Source organism: Crocuta crocuta, unplaced genomic scaffold (genome assembly GCF_008692635.1).
Source record: "Crocuta crocuta isolate KB4526 unplaced genomic scaffold, BGI_CrCroc_1.0 scaffold619, whole genome shotgun sequence".
NCBI lineage: Eukaryota > Metazoa > Chordata > Mammalia > Carnivora > Hyaenidae > Crocuta > Crocuta crocuta.
The window spans coordinates 2,763,676-2,788,386 of record NW_027533395.1 but is presented as its reverse complement, the minus strand read 5'-3'; the positions used below and the strand labels follow the sequence as shown (position 1 = coordinate 2,788,386).

Genomic DNA, 24,711 nt, shown 5'->3' with positions numbered 1-24,711 from the left:
TGGCCTTAAGCCAGTAAGTGCCACCGTGAGGGCCAGAAAGTAGGACTCCTGTTTCCACGCAGTCCGTCCCTCACAGCAGCGTCTCCCAGAGCATGTAGTGGGAGCTTGTGATGGAAGTGCCTCGGAACAAGGGGCTTCTTTGGTTGAAGAGGTTTGAAGGACATTGGGTTAAACAAAATTCATCCAGTTGTGTGCTTGAATTGCACAGCTTCTCAGAGCCTCTGCTGTAGATAGGGATGTCACTGTGCATCTCTAAGAGGGGACTAGAATTGCAGCGTTGCCCAGACCCACTGGCCCCAGTACACTGTGTCTCCTAGGAGCACCTTGAGGGGCAAGACTCTGAAGCACCCATGTTAGCAAGTGCTACTGTTAGGAGGATATGGTCCACATGGCCGCAGGAATAGGGGCCTGGGTTCTGGCCACGTGCACACCACTGGCACCTCTGGCCTTCGATATAGTCACTTCTCTGCCCTGGCTTTGATTATGTGTCTCTGCCAAATGGGGTGACAGAGCCCTATGAGGCGCACTCCCGGCCTAGCATTTATGAAACTCTACTTTGTGGCCATCACAGGGGACGCGGTCATTGCTCTTGAGTGACAGGGTTAAATCCAGTTAACACCTGTAGAGCTGCCGGAAGAGCCCTTGGGCAGTCTCTTGCCTGTGGAAGAGATGATGTCTCCCGTGTGAATATTTTAAATCCTACGTATTCAGTTTAGAACTGAATTTCCAAGAGAAATCCTTCTGTCAGGGGTGCTTAGGTTTCCAGAAGAGCCTCCAAAGCTCACCATATAACCGAACTGTCATACTTTGGAGCTACCCGAGCTTAATCTTAAGTGTGAGGTGGGCTGTGGGGTGGGCAGGGGGAAGGAAGGAATACAGAACCAAAGGAAAAACAGACACTTTCCCTTTTGGTATGGGCTGCAGAGGGCTGGTCTCTATCTCTTTCTTCTCTTCTCCCCTAGTGTCAATTTTTTCATGTTTCCCCACCCTCTCCCCAGGACCTCTTTCTCCAGGAGTGTCCCACAATCCAAGGTTATCTTCCCTTTATGTTCCCCAATCCAAATGAACTGCAGCACAGGCAGCACCACACTCCTGGCCTTTGGCCGATCTCAAATAGCAGTTAAGAAAGAAGCTCCTTGAGCTCGTTTATACTAACATGGAAATGTTTCATCCTTCCCACAGTTACCCATTTAGGCCAAAGATGTCCATTCAGCCGGTGGGATTTCACTGGGATCCCACGTGCAGTGAAATGGCCACAGGTGGTAGGAACAGCATGGAGGTCCCCTGCAGGGAGGCTCTGGTCTCAGGCCGTACCTCCAGTTCACCCCACCTGCAACTTCCCAGTCTCTTCTGACCCGAGAGACCCTTTCTGGGGTCACCAGAGGAGGGCCTAGCCATACCAGGGGCAGATTAAGGAGCAGTGGGATGCATGGCATGTTTTTAGACTTCTGGGTCCTTGATGAGTTGGGTTCCATAGGGACTAGGAGCAGTTGGTTTTCTAAGTGCACAGCTTAGGGGAAGAAGCAGGGATCTGCAGACATGGCCGGCTCGACCTGGGGTGCTGATGGAGACTTGGAGGACCAGGCAAGAGGGTCTTGGAGAGTGGGAGACGGTAGAGACCTGGCTTTGAATTCTAGCCCAGCACTTACCCTGGGCCCTGGGGCCACTCACTCAGTAGCTCACGGTGGTTCACTTTGCTCTCTCATCTGTAAAACGGAGACGACATGTCGTAGCCTGGCGCATCGTATGAAATGCGAAGCTCCTAGCCTGGTACATCGTGGCGTCCAGTGATCCTCCCAGCTCACTGGCCTGCCCACCCTTTCCCCTAGGTCATCGATAAGAACTCGGGCGGCTGGTGGTACGTCCAGATTGGTGAGAAGGAGGGCTGGGCCCCTGCGTCGTACATCGATAAGCGCAAGAAGCCCAACCTCAGCCGACGCACGAGCACGCTGACCCGGCCCAAGGTGCCGCCCCCTGCGCCCCCCAGCAAGCCCAAGGAGGCCGAGGAGGGTCCAGTGGGCTCTGGGGAGAGCCAGAACTCCCCACTGAAGCTCAAGTACGAGGAGCCTGAGTATGACATCCCTGCCTTCGGCTTCGACTCGGAGCCAGAGCTAAGCGAGGAGCCCACGGAGGACAGCGGCTCGGGGGACCGACGGCCCGCCCAGCCCCGGAGGCCCTCACCTGCCTCCTCACTGCAGCGGGCCCGCTTCAGGGTGGGCGGCTCTTCAGAGGACGTGGCCCTGGAGGAGGAGACCATCTATGAGAACGAGGGCTTCCGGCCATGTGCAGAGGACACCCTGTCAGCCAGACGCTCCTCCCGGGACAGTGACTCCCCGGGGGGCTCCCCTCTGTCCCTTGCCAGGAAAAACTCCCCCAAATCAGACTCTCCCAAATCATCATCACTCCTAAAGCTCAAGGCAGAGAAGAACGCCCAGGCAGAGCTGGGGAAAAACCACTCCTCGGCCTCATTTTCTTCATCCATCACCATCAACACCACCTGCTCTTCCTCCTCCTCCTCCTCCTCCTTGTCCAAGAACAGTGGTGACTTGAAGCCCCGTTCTGCCTCGGACGCAGGCATCCGTGGCACTCCCACGGTTGGGGCGAAGAGGGATGCTGACCTGAAGGGGGGGCTGAGCTCATGCACCCGGGCCAAGCCATCAGTCCGGCCCAAGCCGTTCTTGAACCGAGCAGAGTCCCAAAGTCAAGAGAAGATGGACATCAGCACTTTACGGCGGCAGCTGAGACCCACGGGCCAGCTCCGGGGTGGTCTCAAGGGCTCAAAGAGCGAGGATTCAGAGCTGCCTCCTCAGACGGCCTTTGAAAGTCCCAGTGAAGGGTCCAGGAGAGGCTCTGCTGATCTCATTACCCCCCCAGTGGCCACACCCCCGTGCCCCCCCAAGAAGGGACGAGAGGGGCAGGCCACCTCCTACATGACATGTAGTGCCTACCAGAAGGTCCAGGACTCAGAGATCAGCTTCCCCGCAGGCGTGGAGGTACAGGTGCTCGAGAAGCTGGAAAGCGGCTGGTGGTACGTGAGGTTTGGGGAGCTGGAGGGCTGGGCCCCTTCCCACTATCTGGTGCTCGGCGAGAACGAGCAATCCGACTCCTCTGGCAAAGAGCCAGACACAGTAAGCGCCAAAAGCAAGCAGAACGAGGGCAAGTCAGACAGCCTGGAGAAGATCGAGAAGCGGGTCCAAGCACTGAACACCGTCAATCAGAGCAAGAGGGCCACGCCCCCCATCCCCTCCAAGCCTCCTGGGGGCTTCGGCAAGACTTCGGCCGCCGGGGCAGTGAAGATGAGGAACGGTGTGCGGCAGGTGGCCGTGAGGCCTCAGTCGGTGTTCGTGTCCCCGCCACCCAAGGACAACAACCTGTCCTGCGCCCTGCGGAGGAATGAGTCGCTGACTGCCACTGATGGCCTCCGAGGCGTCCGCCGGAACTCCTCCTTCAGCACCGCCCGCTCGGCTGCCGCAGAAGCCAAGGGCCGCCTGGCTGAACGGGCCGCCAGCCAGGGCTCAGAGGCACCTCTGCTGCCCGCCCAGCGCAACGGCATCCCTGTGTCCCCCGTGCGCCCCAAGCCCATTGAGAAGTCCCAGTTCATCCACAACAACCTCAAAGATGTGTATGTCTCCATCGCAGACTATGAAGGGGATGAGGAGACAGCGGGCTTCCAGGAGGGTGTGTCCATGGAGGTCCTGGAGAGGAACCCCAACGGCTGGTGGTACTGCCAGATCCTGGATGGGGTGAAGCCCTTCAAAGGCTGGGTGCCCTCCAACTACCTGGAGAAAAAGAACTAACGTGGGGTGTGGGTCCTTCCAGCCTGGTGTGGATGAGCAGGGAGATGAAGACAAAGGGGAAAAGCAAAATGGGAGGGGTNGACAACGTTAAACCCTGCAGAATGCGTGACCTCAGAGATGCTCCCCTCCAGGCTGTCCCCCAGCTGGCAGGTAAGGTTCGGCGGGGCCCCACACTGAGCAGGGAAGGGAGCAGCAGGCCTGGGACCGGAGGCAAGAAAGCTGAGCCCTACGTGGGCACCTCGGTGATTTGGCTGATGAACCTGGCACCATTTGGGACAGGCCATGTGAGAAATTCCAATTGTGCCTTGGCTGCAAATCTGGAAAAGATGTGGTCGAAGGGACCTCTCGTGCACTGCCCCCCGCCCAGCCTGGTTTCTGCTCCTGGCACCTTGCCATCGGAGGTGGTCCTTGTGTTTGCAAATCGTGCTGGTTTCCCAGGAATTGCCACCACCTGCCTCGGGTGCGTGTGGTAAAAGACCCCACCAGTTCTGGGGCTTGGAGGCATCTCCTGGGAGGTCAGCCAGTCCCCCGCCAGGCCACTGTCAGTGTCAGTTGAAGAAAAAGAAGTTCCCCAGGTGCCAGCAAGGACCACCTTTCTTACCTGTCGCTGTTCCCTTGCCTTGAGAAGAGTCTGCCCTGCCCAGGGCGCCCCACAGAAGACCACCAACCCGGAGTTTACAGAGAGGGTGGGTGCAGCCGTCAGTCTCTTCACCATCTGCACAGACTTTGTTTTGGGGATTTCTGGGTGGGCAATTCTTTTGCATGTTTTGGGAGAGGTTTATTGATTTGGGGCTTCTATGTCAGGCCTTGGGTTTTGGTCTTATTTTAGGGGTTGTTTGGGGGCCCAAGGGCGGTCGGCCTCATGGGGGACAGAACGAGTAGTGGATGGGGCTTTTCTGTTGTCCTTCTGCAGGGAGGTTGGTGGTTTTTGGCTTTAACTTTCTTTCCCTCCACAAGCCAAAGTCCTTTCGTTTGGTTTCCACTGTTGCGGACGGTACCCTAGCGCGGCGCCTGCCAGGGGGTCTGGGGGCTGAAGTCCCAGTCCCAGACATGGCAAAGCAGAGACATCTCAGTGGGGCAGGACCCTCCCCAGGAGGGAGGAGGGGGTCATCCAGGAGAGAACGTAGCTCTCAGGCTGCTGGGTGACCCCCATTCTGCATATGTTCTCCCGCCTGGGCAGGACCAGAACCCTTATGTGTGAACTATGGAGAAGCACTGATCGCCCCCGCCGAGGGCTGAGGGGACCCTGGCTGGCACCCACCACCAGCCATCCCCTGCCTACGTGTGATGCCACAGGTACCTGAAAAGATGGAGGACCCCGGGCCAGGGTGCCGACCTGGTCTTCCCAAGGGGCAGCGCCCCGTGAAGAGAGGAGAGAATAAAGTCCCTGTCAACTTTGGGTTGTGTCTTTGAATCGTTGACATTTCAGAGGGGACCCTCTGGAAGCCTTGGCTTCCCCCAGGACTCCCCCTTGGCTGGGAGTGGAATTCCACACGTGCCTTTGATTGTGGACAGATCGGGCTTCACAGCCACCAACTCAGCTGCCAGAGGCCTGGACTGAGGGTTGGCGATTTCCACCGAGGAGGAGAGGCCTCCCTCTACCCCTGCCCCCCACCCAGGCAGTGTATGTTGCCCGAAGATCAGCATGGGACCCTGTGTCTCAAACCTTCCATATCCCACCCACCCCCTTGACCCCCTTAGGCCTTGCCTGGGGCTCCCCCCACCTCCTCCCTCCCTCCGCCTGGCAGCTACAGCAAACTGCTCCTGTTCTTTGTTGAAGGGCTGTGGTGAGGTTTTGTTGCCTTTTGTTTTGTTTGTGAGTTTAATATTGAAATCAGTTATTTTCTTCTGCTGGACAGTATTAAATAGAGTAGGATATTGAGTTAATCTGCTAGGTTGCAGTACTAATGGTAGTGGTTTAGTGTCTTCATATTAATGTTATTTGGACTTATTTGAACAATAATGATAAAGAAGTGGTTCATTATTTGTTAATTAATGCACTTTAATAAGGTGGAATGGAAAGAAACCCAGAGAGCAAAGTGCATTCCTTAAAGATGCAGTATATACTTTTCTCATTTTTAAGCAGCACATATTTATTAAAAGAAAAAAAAGTAATTTATGGTTATTTAAAATAAAAATTTAAAAGTAGAGTGACTATTGGGTGAAAGGACCTTCCATGTAGCTGTCTTCCGGGGGGGGGCCCCGGCGGCCTCGCTCCTCCAGTGTCTGCACTGAGCCAGTTCAGTCAGTAACGTGCCAGCCAGGCCAGGAGGGCATGCAGGACACATGTGCCAAGAAGCACAGAGCATCTCAGTTGGACTGGACCACAGTGTCCCCCAGAGCCTGCCCTTCCCCGCCCTTCCTCACTGTCTGCACTGCCCCATGGGGCCCTCTGGCACCGGTGAGGCCCACACTGCCCACACTCCCCCAAGACCTCTCTCCTTCGTCCCCAGTGCTCTAAATAATAGTCATTATAAGTGGCCTTGACAGTCACTCCATCCCATCCCCTCTTGTTAACTGCAGCCCAAGGACAGGAAATTACTTTCCCGAAATCACGTAGCTAGTTGATGGTGGACCACCCCACTGCATTAGTCCTTGCTCTCCTTCCCACCCCCAGTGGAGTTTCTCGTGTGGTCATCATGTTTACATTGTGACATCCCGCCCCCTAAGGATGGCTGGGAGTCGCTCAGGCATCTAGGAAAAGTGGGGAATGCTGCCACCTGGTGACAGCATGTAGATTTAGGCAGTGAACCGGGATTGCCATGCCCCATCTTCGCACCTCACCCCCTCACCATCACTCCCTGACTCAACACAGCACAAACCCTGCAAACCCAAAGAGAATATTAATACTTGAAGCAAGAAGGGTGCATGCCAGTCCCTCTCAGACATGGCCAGGGGATGCCAGGCCTCGTGCCCCTGGACTCCTGAGCCCCACCTAAGGCAAGGAGACTTTTCCCTAGAGCTACTGAGCTGCTTTGTGATGTTGGAGGGTACCGCAGCAGGTGGAGGAGGGAGGGGCCTGTGGCTCCGACCCATCTGGAGGAAAACCAGATCGGACTAAAAAAGGAAAAAAAAAAAAAAAAAAAGAAATCTCAGCAGTGTCCAAACCCAGTTTTCCATTAGTTGCGATTGAAAATGTGAAATGGCGTTGTATTGCTGTATACTGCACCTTTAATCCTAATGAGCCCTTCTGAGGTCATTATTGAGGTTTGTATAATGCCCGAAGATGCATCCCTTGGTGCTTTTTTCTTTCAGTTTAAAGACTTTTTTCTTTCATTACAAGGGGAAAAAATGTCTTCATCTCTCTCCCACTTTGAAACAGCGGGCCTGGCTGGGCTACCTGGCCCTGCCACGCTGTTGCCACTAGGCCAGGGGCCCCCCAGGGACCAGGAGGGGGCCGGAAGGGGCAACTCTGAATGGCGAGTGCACCAAGTGCCCCTGGCTGTACCCAGGCCCTGCCTCGCCAGCCTCGGCCCTCCACCCCTCGCCTGACCCCAGAGGCTTCTCTTTCTTACTCTCGAGTCTCCATCTTGACGAAGGCATTATATAGAATCGTTTTAATCACTTTCAGATGTTAGAGCAGCATATTTTACTGGCATTTATATCCATCGCTTTCCTCAGCAAGGCATGTTACTACTTGTATCGTCTAAGGAAGAAAGACAAGGGAATTTCGGTTGAGCATTATTTTCATATTACTAGTATTTGCAGAGTAGGCGTAGAACTATTTAAGTTTTAGCCCTTGGTTTGGTAGTTTGTTTTGATTTAAGGAAAAAAGAGAAAGTAGCCCCTACCTTTCCTGTGTGGTTTTTTTTTTTTTTGTATTTAACTAATATATTATTTCTTTAAGGTTACTCACTTCCCCTATCCCTCCAAATACTTTGCATTCTCAATCGAAAATGAAAACAATCTGAGAGACAGGAAAAGTGCAATATTATCAAGAGGGATGCCAGGGCTTGTTGGGACAGTGGCAGGAGACCCGGTGGCCCGTCCGTCGATAAGAGGAGGCAAGACTGCTAGAAGGAGTTGTAGCTGTGGACCAGACAGGTGACCTTCTGGGTATTGATCTTTTATCCCCCGCCCTTCCTGGCAGGATGGCAGGGGTCCCTACCAGAGGGCAGTCCCTTTTTTTGTTGGGTGTTATCCACGCAAAAGGGATTTAAGGACACGGCATGGGGCTCTTGACCTTGCAGGGCCCCGGCCCTCGGAGCAGAGCAAGGACATCCGGGAACAGTCCCTTGTTTTCATTTCCGTTGTTTTTCAGCCAGCTGCCCAGAAAGACCTGTCCTAAAACTCACTCCCAGTAGCCCTCTCTCACCCCCATCTCCTGATGTTTGGGCCATGATCTTTTTGATGTATGTTTGAGTCTTTCTAAAACTGTGTAACCTCAGTTCAGTTTATGGGCAGGAACCCTAGATGTAACCCAGTCCTTTCTGGGGGATGTGGGTGCCTTGAGCCCTACATGCCCCAGTGAGACACCAATTCCCACAAGCCTGCAGCTAGGCCTGGTGCTGAGCTGGGGCCACCCATCATCTCAATGACTTCAGCCTGAGGAGTGAGCCCCGCCTCTTGCTCGACACCCAGCGGTTCCCAGAGGGCCTCAGGGAAGTGTCGAGGGGCCTGCTTAGGTCTTTGTAGACACCTCCCCACAACAGGTACCAAGCCGGCCTCCTCCTTACTTGGCACTGGTAGAGAAAGCAGCAGGATGGGAAGCCTCTGGGTCCAAGCCCTCAGTGTCCTTTAGGGCTCTGGGGACGTCCTCCTGGCTTGTCCCCTCCGTCTCCAGTACTGTATGCTTGCTGCTCCAACCCCTCTGTTTGGTGAATATTCCTGTACAAACATGGGTCTGCGTGCCCGGAGTGGGACCCTGCCCCTGTGTGTGGGTGTCTCTCCTTGGAGTATACACATCTGTATGTCCAATCTTTGAGAATCTCGATGCAGAGCTCTCTGGAAAGAGAACCACCCACATTGCTTAATTCTTAATCTTAAAGAATTAAGATTCCCTCACTTTTTTGAGGGCTTGTGTGTTGAGAGGGAGTGTGTGTGTGTGTGCGCGTGTGCATGTGTGTGTGCATGAGCACACACGTGTGAGTGTTGGTAATATCCCACTTGAACTAGATAACACGGGGTTAGAGAACAAATACCGGGCAAGCTGTCTCCATTCTACAAGTCCTTGGCATTGGGCAGGCCCCACGGGACTCTCAGCTTCTGGCAGCAAGTGTGTGTTATTCACACATGTAATTCTGGCTGGAGAGTGCAATGTGTCTCTATTTTTTTTTTTTTTTGGAATTTTTTTTTTTTTTTTTTTTTGGTAATTATTTTATTATTTTGTTGGAAACTTCACACTGGCATTAACAGATCTAACAGAAGCAGCCTAGGCCATCATCCCGGGCTCCAAAATGAAGATGTGGATGAGAGAAGTCACTGGGTGTGGAAGTGCTGAGATGGTTGAACTGGTCACCACCTGCAAATGAGCCGTCTAGCAGGCTGACCCCGCCCACTGCCATGCATAGCATCACCGTGGGAGGGAGTTCCTGATGGTAAGAGCTGCGGGTGAGGGTGGGCAGGCTGCTGGGGCGAGAGCACGCTCCTGGTAAAGTCAGCAGACCTGCATATGCACTTGCACCAGGCTGCAAGCCCCAAGTAGACACGTCATAGGAGCGGTGTGAGGGCTCCCCCTTGACCTTACTGAGCTTTTTTGCCTAAGTCATGATCCCTGTTTCGGGCAGCTTCAGTGGTTCTCAGTTCTATGACCAGAGACCGCGACAGGATGAGGTTACTGACCTACAGTAACCTGGTTTCAGGAAAAACAGCCCCATTAATTTTAGCTGCCCTCCTGTTTTGTCCTGTGTACATGGGTCTGCAGCCACAAGTTGGGTTCTTTGGTGCTTATAGACTGGGTAGAGGGCTCTACCTTCTAAGACCTTGATCCCAACCTGCCTATAAGGTTGGGGTTACCATGCAATCTCCCTTCCCCAATCCTATCTTTTTAATCTTGGGTTTGCACTTGACATTGACAATCAGTCCCCTCTCCCATCCCAGTCCTAGAACTCAGTGGCCTTAGAGGATGGTTTCTGAGCTGAAGGTCCCTCCTTTGTTCCCAGTTCCACCCTGCCTAATGGGCTGGACCTCAGGGGGCGAGGGGCAGGGAGAGAACATGCGAGAAAATGGTTTTAAAGCAGAAGGATGGCTCGAGCATGTTGGAGGCAAGTGAGAGGCACGTTGGTGAGATGAGTGTGTGCATGTCTGGAGTGACTGGGGCTTACCGTCCCTTCTGGGAAGGTGGCTTCCAGAAGAGGATGTCTTCTAGGCAGAAAGGGAAAAGTGTGAGAAGGCTGAGAGAGTTTGGAGTCTGGAGTTTAGTCTTCATTCGAAAGAAGGAAGAAGTCAATTCTGAGTGTTTCAGGAGGAAGAGAACAGGTACAAAGGGAATTTACTGATTCATTATCCAAGAGTCCAGTCAGAGCAGGTTGGAAAAGCCCTAAGATTTGGCCACAGAAGAAGCTGGCCCAAGGAAACTGCTACTAGCTGGGCCACAGACTGGGTCCCCAGCACGTTCTTAATGAACAGTCACTGATTGACCTAGTGAAGACAGGAAGTCGCCAGCAACAAACCAGTCTTTGAGTTTGGAGGCTCTGACTCGAGAACATTCATCCATCTCCCAGGTTCCCAGCTGGTTTTGCCCACATCCCTTTGTCCAATCCGGAGCTAGCCTCTCAAAATTGCTCAAATTGGTTAGAGACCAGTGACCATAATGGGTTGTACAGGAAGGACCCACCACTCCCCCAAACTGGAACCTCAGGGTCTAGACACTAACAAGCAGGTCTGGGAGGAAGGCGGCCTCATTTCTTTTTCTGTTAACACCAGTAATTTGTGAGTCTCTCTAATGTTACCTATGGCTACTAGGTCTGCTGAGCCTGCCTCGCAGGTGTGACTTAGAAGACAGGGTGCAGTGCACACTCATCCATGGATGTGCCCTTCCATGTTCAGTGGCCTCGGGCCAAGGCATATTTCCATAAGCGCTTACTTCAGAGAAGGGAGGGCAAACAGCCACCATTCTTGGATCTGCAACTTGTTCTCTGCAACAAGTTTTCTTTGAATCCGGGACACAAGCCGGGAAAAGGGTTTCCCTGACAATATGACTGAGAGGTCTGCAGGAAGGTGACTTCCGAGAGAAGATGTGAGTGGCAGGTCCTCGAAGTGTGGTTTGTGGACTGCATGGTTGCGCGTGACCTGCTGGGTGTCTCTGGGGCTCCAGGACTTTGGGGGATTCTTCATGGTCTCCATTTAACCCCTCCCAGCTCTTAGAGGGCTCTGTGGGGTCAGGAGAAGGTTGTGCCTTCTTCTGCCCTCAGCAGAGAAACTGAAGAAAAGAACATTTGTATTCAGTGCAGTCAGTGTGAGTGCAAAAAAATTTCCAGGATCAATGGTGGTGCTAAACTATCTCCATGTCTCTAATATTTTTAATAGTGGGATTTTTTTTAATTGTTCTCATCACAAAAATGCAGTGTCCTTGGGGAAGGGATCCAGCCCCTCGGCCTGCCACTTTCCAGGTGTCCTTTATCACTGTTGACGGGACTCTTTGGTCTGCAGAAAATACTCTGTCTTGGCATGCTTCTAGACTGTAAGATTTGGGTTGTTTTGTTTTGTATTTTGTTTATGTTTACATGCATCTTGTATTTCCCTGAAAACTAAATAAAGTTTTTGGCCTTTTTAACTGAACAGAATCACTCTTAATTCTCCCTGTCATCAGAAAAGCCATCCAGCTGAATGGCAAAAGCCACCTTATCCAGAATGCAGCATGAACTGCAGGGCCCGGGGCCCTCTGAGGATACTGAAGGGCAGGGTGAGGCAGGTAAGTTGCCACCTTTGTGGGTGAGACTCAAACTCCAGCTTTTCCTCCCTCCCCCACCATCAGGAGGCTTTCTGGGAAGTGGCCAAGGCTTTGAGGGAGAGCACTGCAGACCCTGGGGCCGAAGGTCCACAGCCAGCAGGCCTAGCTGGCCTCTCAGCTTCAAGCCCCTGCCCCTCCCCTACTTTTGCTGGGCTCCAGGAAACAGGGCTGGGCCATCCCGGTGTAGGAGCCAGAGCCCCCTCCTGGAAGAGAGGGCAGGAAGGCAGGCCTGCCATGTGCTGAGTCCCCGCCGTACCAGGTGAGGACTGCCACCTTGTGCCCACAGCCATGCCACCACTCCTGGCTTCTGTAGCCAGCCAGATGTACCCAGCACATCTGGAAGCTTTCTCTAAAGGTCCCTGGCCAGAGGCCTCCCCTGCTATCCAACTGTCACCCATTTGGTATCATCACCCCCGCTCCTGACCCACATGAAGGGCCTGTCATCTTCCCATCAGCCCCTAGGTGGCAGTGCCACCCCACTAGGGTTTGGGGCCAGGTTTGGGCCCACCTCAGCCTTACCAGAAAGCGGAGCAGGCCTCATGGGCCTGCCCCAGTAAACACTGCTCCTCACAGGCCCAGGGACTTGAGGCCACCAAAGGGCAGAGGCTTCTCCCTTTCAAATTACAGGTCTCACCTGGCATGCTGGGCCCCTGCTGTCCAAGCCCCAAGTCATGCTTCAGTCCCCCGTTTACAGGGAGTCTTTCCTAATTGTTGACTCCCCCCCATATCCAGGACACCTGACCCTTCACCTTCACCCACACCCCTCCCTCCCCCACTCCCCAGCCCTCCACACAGCACAGTACAGCCCTCAGGCTGGTACGAAATCACCTTTATTCACAATCACAGCGACCCAAGTTCACAAAGGAGGCAGCAACTATCCCAGCACTAACAGAGACAGTGGTACAGATGGCTTCCTCTCCCCAAACCTCAGGCCACGCAGCCCCTGCACATAAGACCTTTCCTTGCCTCTGAGATGAGACTCCGGACTGGAGGGGGCCACCATCTGGCCCACCCCACCCTACTCCCACAGAAGGGGTCTCCGGGGTCAGTGCCTGGGGAATAGAGACCCACAGTGGAACCATGACTTCTAGAAGCCCGCTGCAAGGCAGGCACAAAGTCCCAGCCTGGTGTCCTCACCCCCCAGTGCTGTCCCACCCACCACTCTAGCAGCCCTTCCCCAAAGAATTCCCAAGAGTCACACGCTGAGGCTGAGGGGCGAGGGCCACACAGCTGCCCAGTGGCCAGGTCTAGAATCCCATACTCTGCCAGCCACAGGGAAAGCAGTCTCTGATGGATGTAAAAGCCATCGGAGGGGGCAGAGGGTTGGGAGGCTGAGGGGAGACTAGGCCAAGACTCAGATTGGGCCGCGGCCCATCACCTATCAGAGTAGGGAAGGCAAGGCTAACCGCAGGGGTGGGGGACACATCTTCACCCCAGAACCAGAAATGACCCAGAGGCCCCTTCCCTCATCTTTCCTGGGGCAGGGGAGCCTAAGAACGGCCTTGCTGCCCTTACTATGAGTAGGCTTCCCCAGCCCTGTTCTCTGGCCCAAGCTGGGCTCCCCTCCTTCAGCCCTTCCAGAACTTTTTATGTCTTCATGGAAAGAGGAGCTCCTGGGCCTCCTGATGGATTCAAGCCAATTTTGATCACCCTGCCACAGCCCAGAGAAGGGCACTTCGTGGTGCTGGGTGATCCACCAGCCCTAGGACATTGGGGAGGCTCAGTATGTCTCTCTGTAAAATAGACACAATTTGAAAGAAGGCCTCCTAATTCAGCCCTTTTTTTTGGAGTTCTAATTCATGGTAAGCAGAGCTGGTATGGACTTTGGGCGGGAGCCTGGGGAAGACTGTGAGGACTGCCTCTGCAGTGCTTTCTCACTGGGCACTCCACACACAGGGCAGCATTTCTAGGGGTTCAGAGGATGGCAACTCACCCCCCCCCCATAAAAAAACCAACCTACAAACCAAATAAATAAATAAATAAAAATAAGGAAAAAGGCTGGTTTTACCCCAGGAGATCCTACCCCTACCCCTAACCCAGGGCCCTGGCCTCTCCTAGGGGTGCTACAGCTTCTTTGAGTATCAGCCAGGCCTAGGACAGTACTGAGATCTGGGAGGCTACGTCACAGCAGATGCAAACCTACCCTTAGCCTGGCCGAGGACAGACCCCATTCTCCAGCTCACACCGAGAGGCTGCTCCTGGGTGGCAGCAGCTGGTGAGATGACTGGGACAGAAAGGCTATGGCCAGGAAGGGGCCCTCTGAATCTCAGCCAGGGCCCAGGGTCAGGGACCCAGAACTTAAAGCCTGCTGCAGCCTGCCCCGGATGAGAGGTATCCACTGCCTCCTCACCCCTGGCTGCCAGGCCTGAGGGGTAGGGAAGACAGGATGGAGAAGGTGGGTACAGCTCAGAGAGTAAGGCAGCAGCTCAGGGGCTGCCTGCCTAGGGCTGCTGTTGGGCAGGTTGTACACTGCTCAAGGGCAGCTGGCTGAGAGAACAAATGGAGACTGAAGTCCAGGCCATACTCTGAATGCCCTGGCTTAGGGACACATCTTCCTGGAGGCAGGGACATGTTTCCTAACTCTTACATGGGCTAGACTTCCTACCAATCTGCCCCAGATGGGGAAGGATTAGGACAGGCTGAGATCCCCCCCAACTTAGCTCCTCAGCATGCAGGAAAGAGCTGGCTACAGAGAAGAGAAAGGGAGAGAGTGGACTCCTCCCCTCCCCTCCCCTTCGCTTCCGCCAGGCAGTTTGCTTCTGCCCCTCACCTCCCTGCCCCATACCTTCTTTCTTCCCAAACCTTTGAGGGCCTCAGTTTCCCATGTTTAATGAAGAAGAGGAAAGCGTTTCCAAAATCAGTGAGGAGAAGGGGCCCTGTTGGCTTGCCCCCCCGGCTGGCGTGGGGCCAAAGTCTGAGGCAGCAGGCGCACAGGGTGGGGCGCCACAATGGGCTAAGAGCTGCGGTAGGTCTTGATAATGTCCTTGATGGGGCGACGGCAGATGGGGCAGCAGGCGTGCAAAGCCTTCTTGAGGCGCAGGCCACAGGCATAGCAGAGGCACATGTGGCCACATGTGTAGATGACGGTGTCCACCGCATGCTCATAGCAAATGGTGCACTCATCACTCCACTGTCCTGTGCCTGGGGTCACTGGTGACTCAGGCAGGCTCACTGGCGAGTTGGGGGCTGTCCCTGGGAACAAGGGGACACCAGTCAGTGGGGACAGGGCCCAGTCTGGCCCCACGCTCATGGGAAGAGAGCCCTCTGGTACCGGTCCCTCGTCTCCCAATCCTTTATTGGCGTCTGCCTGTTTACCCTGACAACCCCCTCCCTGGGCACTAGGGGGCACTAGATATGGGCCAGGGTGCCCATGAGGCGGTGAGAGAAGGGAAAGAGAAAGGTAAGGGGCCCAGAACCTTTTAAGGCAGGTCCCTCTTGAGCTATCCTTCAGCCTTCCCTGTGTGCTATAAAGTGCTTTGGAAAAAGGTGTCCAGCTGGGGGACAGGAAGAGATTCACCCCGGAAATCACCACCCAACAAGGGCTCACTGAGCCTATCTCCAGCTCCTCCAGGGCCCACCTCTGACACACAGGCTGCATGCCTGCCTCAGCCGGGGGTCTTGGGGTGGGGAGTCTGCTCACGGCCCCGGAGCAGCCAGCCTACTTACCGCCAGCAGAGCTGCCCAGGGGTCCAGAGCTGCACGTGCTGAGCAAGGGGTCGGAGAGGCGGCTGCCCAGGGCACTGGGCGAGGTTGGTGTGGAGGCAGGGGAGCAGGAGAGTGACGGGATGCCCCGCTCTGCCAGGATGGTGGAGCCTGCAGAAGGGGAGGGAGGGACTCTAGCAGCTGAGAGGCCTCCCGGGAGAAAGCTCAAGTCTCCGCTCCTCCAGGAGGTCCCCAAGAAAGAAAGTGGTGACGGCCTGGCCACAAAACCCAACCACTGCGCAGGCTCAGGGCAGGATTCCGCAAGCCGGCCTGGCACCCTGCCCCAGCTCTGTTTCCACCTCCAAACTCCGCTGTTAATACATCAGCAGTCTCCAAACAAGAGCTCTGCTGAGAACCCCACCTCCACCCTCCCCATGCATCCTCACCTTCAAGGCTTCCCAGAAAACAAAGTCCCCCTCCTCCCACCTAGTGTGGCCCTTCCAGCCCTAGCCTGACCCTCCCTTTCCAAGCCCTGTATTTTCTCGGTCACTGTCCCTAGACATCACCCACCTTCTCCTCTGCATAAGCACCTTTGAAATGCCCTTCACCATCTCCCAAGCCTGTTCTGGGCTGTACTCTCTCTCCTTCCTTCCTCCCCTCCCTTCCTTCTCTCCCTCTTCAACACCTCTCCTCACCTTCCTCTTCTCTTCCTTCCCTCCCCTGCTCGTCCCTTCAACAAGTCCTACCAGGCACCATCAACTGTGTAAACATAACACTGAGAACGAGACAGACAGAGCCATTGCCCACAAAGAGCTAACTGTCCAGGGAGCCCCTTGGAGCTGTCTGCAAACCTCCTCTCCTCTGGGGAGCTCTGACCACCCCTCCCCCAACCACATTACTTTATTTACCACTGACCAGCCACACACACCACATACATGGGACCAAACAACCACATAGAGTGGGGTAGCATTTGTCCTTTGCCCAGGAATGCAGCTTTGTTTTCCCAGTTGAACTATGAGCTTCCCGAGAGCAGGAAATCGTATTCACCCGTGACTCTCCCACAGGCTCTAACATATTGCCCTGCACCTAAATGTGCAGTGAGATCATCTCTATTATTATGTGTTCTAATCCACTTAACAGTCACCATTTCTAAGAATATTCATTAGATATCCACAGGGTTTCTCTTAGTGTTAATAGTCTTCAAGGTAATTATCATCTTCTTTCAGAAATTCACACCTCCTATTTGCTTTTCTTGCCTTATTGCACTGGCTACCATTTTCGGAACAATACTGTAAGGCATCCCTATCATATTGCTGACTTTAATGAGAATGTTTCTCATGTTTGATCACTGGGTATGAAATTGGCTATAGTTCTGGAGTAAAGGAAATATTCCTCCATTCTCAGTTCACTTAGGCCATTCACAAAGCAGAGCACTCCTCTGTAAAGTCGTTACCCTTCACATACCATCACTGGCTTTTCTTTGCAGTTCCATCAGGATCCCCAAACACCAATTTGCTGACTGAGATTCCCCGTTCTCCTACCACCCAGAAGCACTGTCTTTAGCATATATCATTTAGCATATATCTGGATGATTATTCTTAAACCCCCACCTTGGCCCACTGACCTCTCGGGACATTTAAGTCCTGATTTTTTTTTTTAAGCTTCTCCTGTGTCTAGTAAGCCTCTTTGGGGAACAGAAGTCTCATCAGAAAGCTACTTATCTATTATTAGATGGTGCTGAGGTAAGAAAGTATCTTATGTAATTTCCTTCATGTGAGGAGTACTGTCTCCCAGTGAATGTAGCCAAGTATCTTTATACCTCAGCCTGATTTTTTTCTGTACCCCAGTCTGATTTCTTTTTATTCCATCCTGAGTTTTCACCCCAACTTCTTTCCATCCTGGTGTCTTTTCATCTAGCCTGATTTCTTTTCATTCCTTCCTGATTTATCTTCCCTCAGTCCTAACCTGTTGGCATCTCAGCCTCATTCTTTTAATTCCTTTTCAAATTTATTTTTCACTCCATCTTCATTTGGTCTCTTTCCAAAGTAGGAAATCCCCACTTACTTTATCTGATTTCACAAACTCTAACACATTCATAATCACCAACAGCATTATACATACAAATACACATGCATTTAGTTACTCATGTGTGCCTATACCCAGACATACCAATTTTAGACCATAATACACATTCATACACACATGTTATCCTGTCTACAAAGCCTCCTGGTGTGAGGTCTAGGCTGGGGCTATGAAGCCCTGAGGTCTCCAAACATATCTAAACAAACTTGGCTTAAAAAAAAAATTCAGATGTCTAAGGTGTACAGAATCAAAATCTCTGCAGCTGCGATTCAAAAATCTGCACCTTAGTAGGTCCTGCTAGTTAATCCAGTGGAACTAACCCCGTCTACTGCAGCTGGTTGGCAGGCCAGCTCTTGCACAGTATCAATACCTGCCCACTCGGTGGGGGGGGGGAAACAGAGGTCCCTGGAGATGGGTTGTGGGGGGAGGGGCACGAGGGGGAAGATTTTTGGTCAAATTAGTTTAGATAAAGCTGTACCCTATAACCACCACCTCCTCTTCCTTAAAGATTCATATTGCATATTAAATGCTCTGAGAGGGGTGCCTGGGTGGCTCAGTCAGTTAGGTGTCTGACTCTCGATTTTGGCTCCAGTCATGACCTCACAGTTTGTAGGATCGAGCCCCATATGGGGCTCTGTGCTAGCAGCTCAGAGCCTGCTTGGGATTTTCTCTCCCCCCTCTCTGCCCCTCCCCCATTCTCTCTCTGTCTCTCAAAATAAACTTAATAAAGGCTCTGAGTTCTACAATAAAGAATCCTCTACTTTTTCTCAACTTAGTATTTTCCTAATTTTTTCACCCAAGGGACTCATTTTCAACAGACGCCTATCCCACAGAACACTCCAAGAAACAGGCCTCTCTCAAGTCCACATCCACCAGTCCATTCAGACTCCATCCTTTCAAAGCCAGGAATGAAATTCCCAGACCTCTGCCACCCCATTTCCTCCAAGGCCCTATTCTTGGATTCCCCATAGGCTCCCAATCCAGGCACCGTCCTGGACAGACATCTGGCTACCGACATATCAAACTCTTTTTCTTACCTCTTAAGAGGCAGAGGCTTTTATTCCCCTTTTGGAAAAATGGAAACTCAGCCTCAAACTTAACTGCTGGTGGAAACCTTTTTTGTCATTTTTAAATGGCCACTGAGATGTGTGTCTCCAGGCTGTTGATGTATCAATGCGGACACGGGTTAATCGGACTCTGGGAAACTCGGTGATCCACACTTTACTCCCCACCCCCAAGATGTGTCCGGTGAGATTTAGGGACAAGGGCCTAGCAGACGTAGAGCCGCCCAGAGCTCACTTCTGCGCCAGTGAAGCAGTGAGGCGGGGCGAGCTGGCCCTCTATTCCTTCCCCCTGCCTGGAAGGGCCCCAATCTCCAAGAAAGGCACGGGGCTGAAGTGGATCTGTCGGAGGGGCCATCAGGGGAGGCACTCACCGAGGATGCGGATCTGCGTGACGGCCCCGTGCAGGCCGAAGAGCATCCAGAGCGGCTGCGAGGCGTCCACGCACAGCTGCATGCCCGCCGCGGCGCCGTTGTGGCTGAGGTGCAGCTCCCCGTCGGCGTTGACCACCAGGCCCAGGATGTCGCCGCTGTGCAGGGGCCCCGGCACGCGGCACACGGCCCAAAATTCCTTGCGGTCCACCAGGGCCTCGGGGCTGAAGGGCAGGTCTGCTGGCCTTAGCGTGCCGGGGTCGCACGTGGTGACGCCGAAGGAGAGCGCGCCGGGTCGCACGCCGCCTGAGCGCGTGACCTTGACGAAGATGGTCTCGGCCACGCGCACAGGCCGGCTGGTGAAGACGAGCGCGCGCTCGTCGCGCCCGTGCTCCAGGCGCGCCACCGTCTGCTCGTCTAGGATCCGGACGTGCGCGCCGGCGCGCAGCGCGTGGAAGCGAAGGTCGCCGTCGAGCTGCGCCGGCAGCGCATGGCTGTGCTGCGAGTTGAGCGAGTTCTGCGGGATGGGGCAGCCGGCGGCCGGCGTGGCCTCATCGCCCTCGGCGCCCGGCAAGTTGAGGTCGCACAGGCTCACGGAGAGGCGCGCCTCGTCGGCGTCGCGCCGCAGCGACGGCCGCCGCAGGGCGGTGAAGGAGCGGGGCCGCAGGCAGTCCGGGAGCACCAGCTCGCTGTCTGCGGCCGGGGGAGGGGGAGAGACAGGGCGACCGTCACATGGGCCACTCGGGGCCAGCCCCCCTCGCCTGCCCACTGCCTCCCGCCAGCCTTTCCAGCACGCACCACGAATTACCGACCGCATTGTTAGCGGCATGGGACAGGCTTCGGACCTAGGCTAAGGAGTCTGAAACAAAGTCCTGCAGGACATCTGTTTGTTAAAGCAAAGGGTCAAGGCTGGAAGGAATAAAAACATTCTAAATGGTGCGCTTGTAAAAATTACTATTATTATTATTATTAGCTCCCAGGCCCTCCCTTTTGATCCCCAGCAGCTAGAACTGCGCTAAGCACTTCAGACGACAAGCAGTAAATACTTGCTGAATGCACTGCTGACGTCCTACCCTTCGGAAGGTCAGAGGGATTCCCCTTCCCCAGAACTCCTCTTTTCATAAATTGTCTCAGCTTATCCTTACAATTCCCTTTTGAGCTTAGCATTGCCGCAGAAGGACACTGAGGTGGAGAGAACTTCAGTAAATTTATCCAGATTTCCTTTTGGAAGTGACTTACTTTCAAAAGGGAAATCAACCCCTTTCTCTTTTCAATCATACAAGTAAGACAGACTGTATTTTGTAGAAAAGACAGCTCAGCAAAAGAAAAAATGATCACCTCTCAGCCCGCCATCCAGAGAAAAATACTCAATATTTGGATAAGGACCTTCCAGCTTCCCACCCCCCATATATTCTTACTTTTTAATATGAAAATTGAATCATGCTATATAAACTCCAGTAGTTTTTAACCTTTAATGGGTAACAAATCCCTTTGAAAATGTGGTAACTTTCACCTATCACCTCAGAAAAATGTACGTTCTTCCTAAAGTCTGGATAATTTCAGGGCATCTGTGAATCCCATAAAGCCATCCATGGGCATGGACTCCAGGCTAAGAACCCTGCTATACAGATTTCCTTTTCAAAACTAGCTTTTCCACTTACTGTGTCCTGAACACCTTTCCATGCCAATAACCATGTTTCCAACACCATCATATTTTTTAATGGCTATATTATGTCCCTCTTTATGGAGTCCTGTAATTTATAATAAAAGTCACTATGCACGATGAATTACCCCTGCGTTTCATCCTTAAAACATCCTCTGTTAGTGCTCCCGTTATGGAGATAAAACTCAGAGATGTGATGTGACCGGCACCAAGGGGCAGATCTGAAATTGAAGCAAGTTCTGTCTAACTCCTGACACCACATTCTTTGCTTTCAGGACCCCCCAACCCTTGTTTATTGAATCCCTTATGTGGGAGTCAAAGTCCCCAGTCTTGGCTAGTGCCACTGTAGACCACAGCATGGGCCAATTCCTCCCTGAGAGCCTTTTCTCTGAATCTCCCAAAGGGAGGTGCTTTCTCTCCAGGACCTGGGTAAGGATGGCTGGGGTGTTCAGTGTGGGAGCAAAGCTGGACGGACTGGACTTGTGTGGGCAGCTGAGGTCAGAATTCAGCTCCAGCTCAATCTGGACACAGTCTCTAAAGCCTCCTTGTTTTTGTTCTCCCCCAGCCCCCACTGCCCCTTCCAGAAACAGCCTTGTTTGGGCCTGGGCAAGGAGAGGGTGCTGGGCCCTCCCCCCGCAAGTCCCCTGCCTCTCTGCAGTAGTAGCCTCATGGGGCCTTGCTGGTTGGGATTTCCCAGCATCGTGCCTGGCAAGAAGGAGGGAGCCAACCGGAAAATGTGATTATTCCAGGGAATTGACTCTGTGACAGCGACAGTGCAGAGAGGCTGGGGGCTGCAGAGAGGCAGAGGCAAGGAGGCCCAAACAGGAGGGGGAGGCCTGAGAGACAGCAGTGTGGACCTGAGACAGGCTGTGGGCTGGCCTGGACCCCTGGGAACAGCCCCTGCTTCTGACCTCTCTGGGATTCCAGGCACTGGCCCTACAGAACTCCAGGGCTGGAGATGGAGAAGAAGGTACAGGGTGACTAAAAAACAAACGGCTCAGAGATTCCCAGCCAGACCCTACAGAAATAAGACTGTCAAAGAAGCCCACACACACGTGCACCCCGACACTCCTCTCCCCACCCCATCCTACACACACTCAGAACAGTCGGCCCAGAGCCCGTGGTGTGAGCTCCCCTGAGCTCTGCCCCTTCAGGAGTCCTTCTGTACTTGAACATGCCCACTCCCGGGCCTCGCAGACTATCCATTGCCATTGTTGAGCTACTCTAAGAAAGCGTTTTTTTCTCTTAAACTGACATCTACCTCCCTGTATCCAAGATCCTGGATTAATTTACTTAACTTCTCTCAGCTTCTGTCACTCTCCTCTGGGAATATTCAGACTCACTGCACACCTGCCCACCTCTTAGACGATGAACAGAACCAGACTCCAGATGTTCTCTGACCAGCTCAAGGCACAGTATGGCCATCACCTCCCTTGATATTTACGCTATACTTCCAATAGAGCAACCTAACAGTATCTCAGATGCTTTAGCAGCCCAAATCCATCAACATGGAGGCAGGCTAGGACACAGTTAAGCGTAAGGATTTTGAAGTCATTAGCCTGGGTTCAAATCCTGGCTCTCCCACTTCCTGGCCAGGAAAACTTAGATAAAAAGCTTGACCTCTCTGGGCCTCTCTTCCCCAGCTGTAAAATCAGCACAGGTACTGATATGTATAAAATCTGTATCCCAATACTCCCCTCAGAAGGGATGCTGTAAAGTTGAAATGCAGGAGGTACATAGTACCATACTCTACCTAGTAGAGTACCTGGCACATAATAATCATTAGGTTAATACAAACCACTGTTACTATCATTTTCATGCCCCGTGGCTCAGAAGAAAGTGGGATTTGGGGTGACACAGGCCTGGGTTTAACCATCCAGTCCAGCACTTGAATGATAGCCAGTAGGGAAGCAACTTCTCTCCCAGCCTCAGATGACTCACCTAGAGAACAAGGGTGATAATACCTGCCTTGTGATGATGTTGCAGGGATCAGAGGTAAAGTGGGAAGGCCCTGGGACCTGGGTACTTGATGACCTTGGGTACTAGTACTGACTCAGGTTGAGTTTTGTCAATCAAAGTTAGGTCCACCTGCACTTAGGCAGTTAACCTTCTGAACCGTAAGGAAGGACTTTCTACCAGTCATGAATGACATCACTGACTAAAGACCAGAAAGGAGAAGGTACAAAGTGGACATTAGAGAAAAAAGAAGAGAAGGAAGGAGAAACAGTGGGAACTGGGGGTATGAGGGAGAGGAGAACGAACAGGAAAATAAACCCTATGGCCCTTGCCTGAGATCTTGGACGAGTAGGGAGAAAAAGGTACAGGAGATGCTGGGAAACAGCTAAAAATGGAATCCCCGGGGCCAGTGCCCAGCCCAAGTATGTCTCCTCTCCCCGCTCGGCCGCCCCTCGGGGTCAGGAGCAGCTGCGGGCCGCCAGCAAGCTCCAAAATAGCCATCCCCTCAGTGTGCCCAGCTGTGCCGGGCCCTGAAATAGATGACACTGGAGATGGAGGAGCTGGTCAGGTGGCCTCCGCACAAGGGACAGCAAAGGTCAGAGCTGACTGGGCTGACATCGAGTCAGAGGCCAAGGGAGGGTCCTGGCCCCCAAAGTCACAGGAGAGCACCCTGGGGCCAGCCTCAGCCCCGGGTTACGGCTCGGAAAAAGTAGATGGGCTACCTGTAAACCCAAGCAGTGGGGTGGCCCGTTTGAAAGCAACAAGTTATGTAATCCATGCCTGGGACACACGGCTGCCCACTTTGGAGGTGTTTATGGCAGGAGGAGGGGCGGCTCAAGGCCACAGGAGAAGCTGTTAAGCTGGCTCCCCTCTCTGAGTCCCATCTTTCAGGAAGGAATTTGTCCATCTTCAGCTCCTGCCTAATCTGGTGCCTAGCGGTGGCCCTGCAGATACTTCGGGCCAGAGCAGAAATGACCTGCCCTGCAAGGGCAGCAAGGCCCGGACAGGGGGTTTCCTCCCCTCAAGGTGGCACTGACCCACTGTGTGCCCAGCCCCAGGCAGTGGTTAGAGACAGAAGAAGTCAGGACCTGGGTCCCAGGGAGCCCGTAAGCTGTGGGAGGATCAAAGCTTGGAGGCATGAAAATATTCCAATACAATTTTGTTACAAAATTCTCAGCGTCTCCAGAGGAAATCCGTCTCTCTGCCAAGTTCTCACCCAGCCTTGAGTAGAATGCCCCCGGGGACAAGCAGCTCACCACATCCCAAGGCTATCTGTCCCCTATCTCTGAACAACCATAACTGTTCGCAAAGCTCTCCTTGCAGGGCTCCATTCGTGTCCTCTCACCACTCCTTGCACCCTCTCTGAGCCTTCTCTTCTTTAGGATAAATATCCCTCTTAGGATAACGCTCTCCAGCTGAGGCTGAGGCCCTCCTTCCTGTCTCAGTGGGTCAGGGACAGCATCTCAAAGAAACAAGATTTGACCTGGGCCCTGAAGGACCAGAGTGTGGACAGACAGAAGTGAGAGGCACTCAGTGGGGAGACTGTTCTAGTAAATGCCTGGAGAACAGTCTGCGCAGGGCCAGTGGGGAGAAAGGATGGGAGAGAAGGAATGGAGGGGCCAGGCTGAGGGTTCCGGGGCCAGCTCTGGCCAGAGACCCGCCGGGCCCTCCCACGGGTAGCCAGCCAGTGCGGGGCAACCAGAGCAGGGCCAGGGCGCTGGGGCAGGGGCCCTCCAGGGCAGGCAAGGGGCTCCTTTGAAGCCAGGCCTGCTGTCAGCCCAAGAGTCTTGTTTGTTTGGATTCTCACTTCCAGAGCACTAGATAATCTTTAACCATGGGTCGGCCTGCATCAGCCGGCCGGCTGGCGGGTATCTGCCGGCCCCTGTTTAGAAGGCGCTGCCAGCCCATTTACTGTCTCTATAAACATCCTTCTGCTGGTCAGCATCTGGCATGGGGCAGGGGAAGGAGCCCGGAGGGCGGGTACATGGCTTGGACGGGTTAGGGGTTTCTCCACCCCTCTAGGCAATGCCCCGAAACCCACACCCGCCTCCACCCTCACCATATAAACCCAACCACACGAAAGCTAGGAGAAACAAATACTTTTTGAGGCTCATGGAGGGAAGAGTAGAATGTCCCAGAAACACTTGGAATCACAGATTCTAAGATGTATGGAATCTTCAGGCCAGAGGATCTTAGACATAGAGAGAATCTGGTCTAGTGGTTCTCAAACTTTTTTTTTTTTTTTTAA

At 53.4% G+C, this 24,711-nt stretch overlaps 2 protein-coding genes and 1 long non-coding RNA gene across 6 annotated transcripts in view; 2 read left to right on the top strand and 1 right to left on the bottom strand.

Annotated features, from left to right (window-relative positions):
* SH3PXD2A (SH3 and PX domains 2A) overlaps window positions 1–3,848 on the top strand; it is a 232,485-nt gene extending 228,637 nt beyond the window's left edge. For both annotated transcript variants that reach the window (XM_077748467.1, XM_077748468.1), the window contains one exon: window positions 1,830–3,848. In XM_077748467.1, coding sequence (XP_077604593.1) covers window positions 1,830–3,797 — 1,968 coding nt within the window. In that variant the 3' untranslated portion in view covers window positions 3,798–3,848. The remainder of the gene's footprint in view (window positions 1–1,829) is intronic.
* A 37-nt stretch (window positions 3,849–3,885) lies between these two features.
* Window positions 3,886–11,521, top strand: LOC144218475 (uncharacterized). Its single transcript, XR_013331170.1, has 2 exons — window positions 3,886–4,483; window positions 4,978–11,521. It is a non-coding gene; the product is annotated as an uncharacterized LOC144218475 (long non-coding RNA).
* Window positions 11,522–12,496: 975 nt separating this feature from the next.
* NEURL1 (neuralized E3 ubiquitin protein ligase 1) overlaps window positions 12,497–24,711 on the bottom strand; it is a 114,482-nt gene continuing 102,267 nt past the window's right edge. For all 3 annotated transcript variants that reach the window (XM_077748432.1, XM_077748430.1, XM_077748431.1), the window contains exons 4-6: window positions 18,848–19,537; window positions 15,355–15,501; window positions 12,497–14,880 (exon numbers count right to left, since the gene is read on the bottom strand). In XM_077748432.1, the coding sequence (XP_077604558.1) occupies window positions 14,642–14,880; window positions 15,355–15,501; window positions 18,848–19,537 (1,076 nt within the window). In that variant the 3' untranslated portion in view covers window positions 12,497–14,641. The remainder of the gene's footprint in view (window positions 14,881–15,354; window positions 15,502–18,847; window positions 19,538–24,711) is intronic.